This window comes from Cyprinodon variegatus, unplaced genomic scaffold (genome assembly GCF_000732505.1).
Source record: "Cyprinodon variegatus isolate N-32 unplaced genomic scaffold, C_variegatus-1.0 Scaffold1, whole genome shotgun sequence".
Classification (NCBI taxonomy): domain Eukaryota; kingdom Metazoa; phylum Chordata; class Actinopteri; order Cyprinodontiformes; family Cyprinodontidae; genus Cyprinodon; species Cyprinodon variegatus.
Genome location: NW_015150454.1, coordinates 2,457,204 through 2,466,097, shown reverse-complemented (window position 1 = coordinate 2,466,097; position 8,894 = coordinate 2,457,204). Strand labels below are relative to the sequence as shown.

General features: G+C 39.5%; 1 protein-coding gene across 4 annotated transcripts in view; it reads left to right on the top strand.

Annotated features, from left to right (window-relative positions):
• Positions 1-476: 476 nt before the first annotated feature.
• mark1 (MAP/microtubule affinity-regulating kinase 1) overlaps positions 477-8,894 on the top strand; it is a 48,083-nt gene continuing 39,665 nt past the window's right edge. The window contains exons 1-2 of one of the 4 annotated variants that reach the window (XM_015388641.1): positions 477-803; positions 5,449-5,649. In XM_015388641.1, the coding sequence (XP_015244127.1) occupies positions 753-803; positions 5,449-5,649 (252 nt within the window). In that variant the 5' untranslated portion in view covers positions 477-752. The remainder of the gene's footprint in view (positions 804-5,448; positions 5,650-8,894) is intronic. The other 3 variants (XM_015388554.1, XM_015388805.1, XM_015388720.1) reach the window with 3 other exon arrangements.

The following is an 8,894-nucleotide window of genomic DNA, read 5'->3' as shown; positions in this document are numbered from 1 at the left end:
TGAAAGATGCAATGCTGAGGTAGCCCAACAGGTGGCAAAATCTGCACGGTTTACAATATGAGTTAAGCTTAATCCCTGAATTAGGCCTCTGTGGATAGACGTTTAAACAATTAAGGGCGCATGGATAAAAAAGGGAAGAAAAAAAAACACGAGCTGAGGATCAAGATTTAAGAAATAAATACAATTCATTCCAAACATGATAAAGATTATTTTAAACTGCAGTATGCAAGTAAGAATACAATCATTTAAACATCCAGATGTTTTATTGATTGTTTAAAGATGAAAATTCTGCTCTAAATGGAGGGACACTGTTCGGAATGAGCACTTAATTGTTTTCTTGTGACTTGAATGGGGGGCAAACAAAGGGGATGTGTGTATGAGAGGAAAAAGAGGGATTCTCCATCCTTCCTGGTGGGAGGTTTTTAGATGAGCTGCGCAGAGCCGTCCAAACAGACGCATCTTCCTGGCCTATCCCTCCTCCTCCTCCTCCTCCCCCTCTTCCTCCCTCCGCTCTGTCGGTCTCTCTCTTTTTTTTCCTCCTTTCCTGTCTGACACTAGTCCACCTGAAGGGGAAGCACAGAAACCGGAGAAGAAAATCCGACGCGTCCGCCGGGGTCCATCGGTGCGCGCAATGCTGCGCTAAAAGCCTGCCGCTATCCGGGGATGTAGAGAAGGGGACCGAGGCACCGCGCCGCGCCGTGTCCGCTCTGCCCAGCCCGCTGCACCGCTGAGCGGCCTGCGAGCCTCACAAGATGTCGACCAGAACGCCATTGCCCACAGTGAACGAGCGTGACACCGAGAATGTGAGTCCTTTTTTTTAAAGGGATAAAGCAGACAGGAGGCAGAACAAAGCTGTCCGGGATTAGGATGTTTCTTGTTTTTAGTATTCATTGGAGCGCGCTGTTAATGGCCTCTGGGAACTACAATGTAGCAGAGCGACAGCACCAATGATCGTCAAAGGTTAGGGGTTGATTCCTTCTCTGCTTTTGGGAGTAAAAGCATGAATCTCAAGTTAAGCAGACTAGAATAAAGGTGCAGCTCTGGATGTCCTAGTTTCTCCAGCACAATAGCCCTAAACAACGCACTGCGTCAATGGGGCTTTAACGCTGGAGCGCGTCCGTCCTTTGAGGGGTTCCTCCTGCTGCACCCTTGCAGCTTTGGGTATTTTCTGTTCCTCAACGTCAGGATGTGTCGGTAAACTGGGGTCGGAGGGGGGGGGGAGGTTGTTGCCCTACTTTTCAGTCGCAGTAGCATCGCAATGTGCCATCCATCACCCATTGGGCCCTGTTGTAACAGCACACTCAGAGAAAGAGGAGAGGAGGAGGGAGCGTTACAGACAGGCTTTTATTAAGAGACATCACTGAAATCACGAGAGACCTCTCATTGTGAAGGAATGTTTCTCTTCATCCTGATCACAATAGATCTTCTGAGATGATCTCACTTGAGGACATGAGCCATGTTTGCTGGCACAGGCTCATGGAGGCTCCTCTGATGTTCCCTGGACACTAAAGCTTCCCCCTTTACCACATTGCTGAAACAGACTCTGGAGGGTTTATTAAAAGGTCTGGGTGATTTAACTAGTTTTTTGAGGAGACTGGATTTATTGGGGATTTTTTCCCCTTTTGAATATCTCTTGTATTTGGTTAAGCTTAACCTGTCAGTGCAAATGTTGGGCTTGTCTGAAAAACTGTAAGTAAAACATGAAGGTGACTGACCCTTGAGGAGTGGACATGTTCTCTAAATCAAGCGTATTCACTAACAGGTAGAATGCCAAAATGAAAATATTAAGTCATCTCTTTTCTCCTCTTAAGGGTTTTATATCTTTTTTTTTTTTTTTTAGGTGTACTAAAGTGAACTATATGCATGATGAAACATTGTATTAAGCCCTGCAGTGTTCATATTTTATGAAATATGTGTTGTTTTCTGTTGGTATTTTTCCCATGCAGAAAAAAAGGCTTTGTTTCATTGTAAAGCCTCCATTCCCTTTGTGGGTGCCGCCCAATTTTATGGCTACTTGAAGGGCTAAAGAAAGCCTGAGTAGCCCGAAAAACACATTTTTGATATTTAGTTTTTGCCTAAAATTTATTTTACTTTTACTTCAACTTTATTTTTCCATGCAAACTGTTTGGGAACCAGCTCACTTACATACATGACCCGGCCAAGATGTTGCATGAATGAATAAAAAATGAACAGTGGTTGTCACTGTGCAGATTAGAAGCTAAAAGAGCCACTTCATCTTAGCATTAAGCAAAAAAATATAGTGTTTTACCTAGCAACGAGGTCTGCTTGTTGTTTACTGGACAGTTGCAAAGTCAGGGTACAGTAGATGCTTCCTAGAGGGGGCATGTAATCACTGTACTGCATAAAAAAGTGACAGCCGCTCTTCTTTTTTCCAAGATACAAAGGGTTTGCTTCTCAAAGAGTAGAATTCAGAAGGATTTCTAAAACATGTATGAATCAATTGAGATGCCACTTTGGAAGTGATTGTAATTGAAATATAGTATTATAACATAATTTAAAGCTATATAAAGTAGTTTTTATGCCTAATATTATGCACTTTTACTGCTGAGTTCTTACTTACTAATTTGCAGCCTAATTGACTGCAGACAGTTTTTACTGAAAACATCTTCAGTTATTTTTTCCTCAGTCACACTATCCTCACCACAGAGCATTGTTGTCAGAACTGTAAAGGCTTATATATTTTCACATGTTGGAAAAAGAAGTCAGCTATAGTCTAAGCTGAAAGAAAGTCAATGTCTGTCAACGGCTAACTTCCTGGTGCCTCTCAATTTCAGACCAGAGGCGTTTTGCTCATCAGGGAGTTGAAAACAAATAAGGAATGCATTTTCCTTCAGCAGCATAGGAACATAGCTTAACAAACTCTCCTTTACATGATTATATTTCCTCTCAGACCATTATTAGATGCATTGCTGAGCACAGTTAGGTTTCCATAATGCATCAGCTGCTAATGTAAATGTCTGGAAAAAGCTACTCCCACAGACATAGATTGCTAGGTGGCTATTAAAGCCTGGTCTCAGCATCACTGGAAAGAGTCAGCCAGGCTACTCTGCTCCTCTACGAGTCAAGCTCACAGCCTTGTAGGGCAAAATAGCAGCTAAACTGCATTGCATAAGACGCCATTACTTAGAGAGGTGAGTGGCTTTTAGGCGAGCAATAAAGAGGCATCTCTCCTCTCGTGTTCCTGTTTCTACGCATTTGCTTCTAGGCATGTGTGTGTTGCTTCTTTTGTACGACCTCTGTGAGGACAGAATGTCATTGGGCTGGGACAAGTGAGACAACATTTGTACAGTAATCAAACACGACAACTGTCACTTTATATGTATTGTTTACTTTATGTACGGGCTTTGTGGCCAAGTGTTTGTGTGAAGAGCGTAGACCTTCGCTGGCTTCTTTTCAAAAGTTTCGCCGTCTGTTTTATTTACAGCAAAACCGACAAATGAATGCCTGCCTCATAGGTCGGACTGTCTGGATGCAGGCTGGCTGAGGTGATGCACACACCCTGCAGGGTGTAGCGTTTCCCCAGTGAAACAGGAACACTGCAGCCTGGGTAACCCAACCACGCTTTATTCTCTGGTGGGGTTTGATGCTGAGGAGTGGAGGATCATGGGATCTTTGACCTGGACTGACATCAGCAGCTGTTGTAGAGGAGAGGAAGCTGACCAGAGGGGACTGCGCAAGGCCTGCACCAGTGCTGCATTCACAAACAACTGTTCTTCGTTCACCTTCAAATCATGTCATGAAAGGGAAACTTTGGCCTTGGAGATGCTAAAGTTGTTGGTTGTTGCTGCTTATTTTGAAAGCGTAGGCGTCTGTGATCTTCTGTTAAGACTTGCTTTGAGTGTGATAAAGGATTTTTTGGATTAAATAGATGGTACTTGATTTTCTTGAGTCTTTTCCTCCTTAACCAAGTCTTAACCAGTTAAGTTTGGGCCTATATACGACTCATATAATTTAGATTTCTTTTATAATTAGAAAACATTGAGAAATAAAGACTGCTGAGAATGCTGACAACAGATGCCAGTAGAGACTTATAGAATACATTTTTTCCATGTCTTTAAAATGCCTCCAGTATAACATTTTTTGAAATATTTCTTTTAAAAAAACAAAAGCTACATATAACCCAGAACATCAATCAATTCAATTCAGTTCAATTATGTTTATTTATATAGCGCCAATTCACAACACATGTCATCTCAAGGTACTTTACAATCAGTGCATGTTAAAATCAGTGACAGTTGCTGTAATCGCATACTGTAATGTATATTGAAATATCGAAAAACATTTTAAAATTAACATAACTGATATTGAATTAAATTATATTGTGATATACTGTGTATATTGATACTGAAATATTGTCCAGCCCAACATGAACAAGTTGCATTAGCGGTTCTACCATCATATAAACAACATATTTAACTGCAAATAAAATCTGCAAATGTTTCCAAATCTTGTAATTTTGTTAAAGGTGTTTGCTTTGCGGAACATTCATCTTTGAAATGACGTCATGTCTGACACTCATTGCTGATTCTAAATGGTGCTTTGACTCCTAGTTTTAGTGACCACAAAAAAAGAGAGACGTTTTAGTGATAAAGCAAATAATCAGATTAATGGATTATTTAAATAATTGTCAACTAATTTAGTAATCGATTTATCATTAACTGGAGTATAGAGACTCTAAAACATGCCTTTAGCAGACAGTGCAACCCTCTTGGAGCAGCAATTGTACCAAAATCTTCAAAAAAATATGTAAATATTTTGCATTTAAGATAAAAAAAAAAAAATACTTGCTAACTAAACAAAATACAATGCTAACAGTTTTCCTTTTCCAGTGTTGATGTGTTGTAGCCTTTTACTAGAGTGAAGTGTTTATTCAAAGTTAAAGTATTTCTGTGGGCGGACATGTTGTCAAAACATCTAAATGTGCTTGAAAATAAAACTACAGATTTTTGACAGTCATCATTTCAGAACAGTGAAGAGACCTCAAACAAGCAGTGAGGGACGATTAAAGGCTAATCTTAAAAAAAAAAGGATCTGTGGACTCCAACAAAGTGTTCAAAGTTGCTACTCTAAGTACTTGCCAAACTGACTACACAGTTTACCATTTATGTTCCAGATGTTAGATGGGGTGTACTCTGGAGTCAATACTTACATGTTTTGATGTAAAGCAGAACAGAATATTAAATGGGGTCAAACCTATCAGCACAGCATTTCCCAAATCATCACTGTCAATGCTCTTAAATAGTTGAATTGTTTTTTTCTTCTTAGTAACTTTGTTTCCAGCTATGACAAGAACTACTTTTATTAAACACATTTAACTGGTCTGTGGTGATTACAGGGACTAGTATACTTTAATGTAAGCTTCTTTAAACCAAAGTTGCAGGGAGGGATTGTGGATTTTGTTCATCCTGCTGTTTGCCTTCCTTGCAGCACTCGTCGGTGGACGGCTTCGTTGAGCCCCCAGCTCCCCCTACAAAGTCTGCGAGTCGTCACAGCCTGCCGCGATGTCGCAGCTCTTTCACGTCCACAGACGAGCAGCCTCATATCGGCAACTACCGCCTTCTTAAGACCATTGGAAAGGGGAACTTTGCCAAAGTTAAGCTAGCAAGGCACGTCCTTACTGGAAGAGAGGTGAGCAAATTTTACACACATTGTTACATGCATATGTCCCTGACTGCTTTATTGCTCCAAGTAGTGATTTAACATTTCAATCTGTGCTGTTTTCGTTTTCTAATATACTCAGGGTATCATAGCAAACATCAAAGCGCAGTCTTTTATATGTGGCTCTCCCGTTAAAATTCAGTTATTGAGGTGAAAAGCTTGAAACTCCTTCCTCTGTTATTAAATGTGAATGCAACAACTTGTTGCTTTGGAAGATCTCATTGCAAATATCACGTATTTATTCCTCAATAAGGAAACAATTAGATTAATCATGATTAATTGATTATTCAAATAATTATCAACTAATTTAGTCACTGATTAATTGTGAACTGGAGTGTCGAGACTGACAGCCTTTACCTGACAGAGCAATCCACCTTGAGCAGCAATTATACCCAAATTGTAAAAATGATGTAAACATTTTGCATCAAAGATAAAAAAAAAATTCAAAAATTCCATCTTTCAATATGCTCTATCCAGAACTTCTCATGTGGAAACGTTTTTAGTTTCACCTGGGTTAATTTCGTTCTTCTTTAAGGAACCTTTGGCTATTGGATAATTAATCAAAAAAATTATCGACAGATTAAACCATCCATCCATTTTCTGTCACGCTTAGCAGTGTCGTAAAGGGTGCTGGTGCCTATCTCCAGCTGTCAATGGGCGAGAGGCGGGTACACCCTGGACAGGTCGCCAGTCCATCGCAGGGCAGAACAGAGACAAACAGGACAAACAACCATTCACACACACACTCACACCTAAGTAGAATTTTAGAGAAACCATTTAACCTAATAGTCATGTTTTTGGACTGTGGGAGATAGCCGGAGTACCCGGAGAGAACCCACGCATGCTCAGGGAGAACATGCAAACTCCATGCAGAAAGAGCCGGGCCAGGAATCAAACCCAGATCTTCTTGCTGCAAGGCAGCAGTGCTACCCACTGCACCACTGAACAGCCCACAGATTAATTGATTTGCAAAATAAGAAATAGTAATAGCTGCAGCCATATTTGAACAAACATTGCTACACCAGGAGAATAGTATTAAGGAGCTTCAGACAGCTTTGTCACAGCTTTGGTTGGAAAATGCTCTTTTCTTGCAAAGTCTCAATAAAGGTGATGTCTAGAAACGGCAGAGGCTTAAGAGTTTCCAAAGCTTCCTCTCTGATAAATGCTCCCGATAGTTTACTGGGGCCCTATTTCACAGAAGCTGAATTCAGAAATCTAAGGTTAAGAGATAAAGCCAGACACAACTTAGCGTGATCAGTGCATCCTGGCTTCCATTAGAAAAACTTCAAGCTAGGCTCCACAGTTGAGGCTACTTCAAGCCAGGTGTAAGTGAAAAAGTTAAATGCAGGTCTGCAGTTTGTTTCTCGAGACAATTAGGTTGGTCACAGATTAAATGATCCGGTAAACAAAATAAGATAGACTAAATGCCTAAAAGGCCTAAATTAGGCATTCCCTAACCACTTCTCTTCACTGAAAATGCAATCATTTTAGGAATTACTTGTCTTTTTTCTCAAATGAACAACTATTAACTTAAAATGAACAGTGCAAGCCAATATGCTAACATGCTGATGTCTGCCCTGTCATTTGGGTGCTTCTATGGTGCAGTGGAATAAAACCCTACATTTAGTGCAGGATGGTGGAATCAAATCCTGAAGACTTTATAAAACTATTTAAATGCAAAAGACTTCATGAAGCTGCAAATATGATTTTTTTAATTTTTATTATTTATATTACAACATTCTGTTATTCCCGGGATTATATCTTACCAGAATATCAGGGAATCCTGTATCAAAAAATGAAAATAATGTTTCCCCCTCTTTCAACATTTCTTTTGTGATCTGCTGCCTTGATGTTACGTGTAATACTCTAGAATCCCTTCTTTGAAGTAGTTTAAGTTTATTTTGCACAAAAGATTACATCAAATACCAGTGAAAATAAAATAAAATACAGTGCAGGGAGAGGCAGAAAGCCAGTTTGGCTTATATAAAGCCTCCACCCAAAGCAATGAAAACCTGTTTGAATTAAAACTAATGTTAAATACAGTGGTAATAAAACAATAACCAACAGACGAAAGGATATACACACATACATCTACATACTCTGTACATCCATGCATAAAAACATATCAGAAGCATCCATGTCATGATGTGGTGCTGTCCTGTTCAACCCTTTATTAAATACATTTTTAAAGAAATTAAAAATATTCTACCTTAACTATTCCAAAGTAGTACACCCTGAATCGAATAAAGAAGGGCCCTCGACGATATTTGGGAGGATGGAGAGCCCTTGACTGGCGTGTATCATACAAATGACATATTAATTTGCTTTGAAGTTACCGTTAAACTGTTTGGGGATTTTCATTCAGTAGAAATCATCTTGTAAATGAAAACGCATATTTAAAAAACTTTTATTGCAAAAATTGTCAGAATCTAAGATTTGAAATAAACATGCAGAGGATAGGCATGGTACTAAATAAGATGCTATTCTGGATAAGTAAAATCTTGTAGAGGGGTAAACACTCGCATACACTTATGTTGCAGTATGTGAGGCAAGTTTACACAAGCTCTAATATTACAGTAAGTGAAAATACACTTTGAAGTAACAAGATGTCTAACTCTTATAATACCGATGGATTTGTTGCTTTTCCTACTAACAAAATCAACCTTTTCTTTCCAACTTAAACATTCATCAATGAGAACTCCCAGGAATTCTCTAGAAGATACTTCTGGTAACTTAGCAGATTCGATTTGATAGGAGTTAAATTTTTATCCTATGACATTCTGCCCCTAAAAATAATACAATTTAGATTTTTCTAGTATTTGAAGATGCTATGTATACTTTAAACCATACAGCATAGCTAGCTGACCCAGCATCTGCAAACATAATTGATGAAAGCAAATGTGTAACATTAGGCAAGTCATTTATATAAATAATGAACAACAGTGGTCCTAGAATGGACCCCTGTGGAACTCCACATTGTAATTTAGCTCTGCTTGAAAAGTAACCCTTAAAGGAATAGTACACCCAAAACATGATTAGCCTTCATTTTCTACTCACCCCCATGCTGAACAACACCCTGGAGTACTTTTTTGATATCTCAAATGCATCTGGAGATCTGGGAGGCTTCTTGCTGTCTGCTGACATTCAAATAATGGAGGTCTATGCCCGCACATGCGCGATCACGACACTACGGAAGCCGGCAGACCAAACCAGAT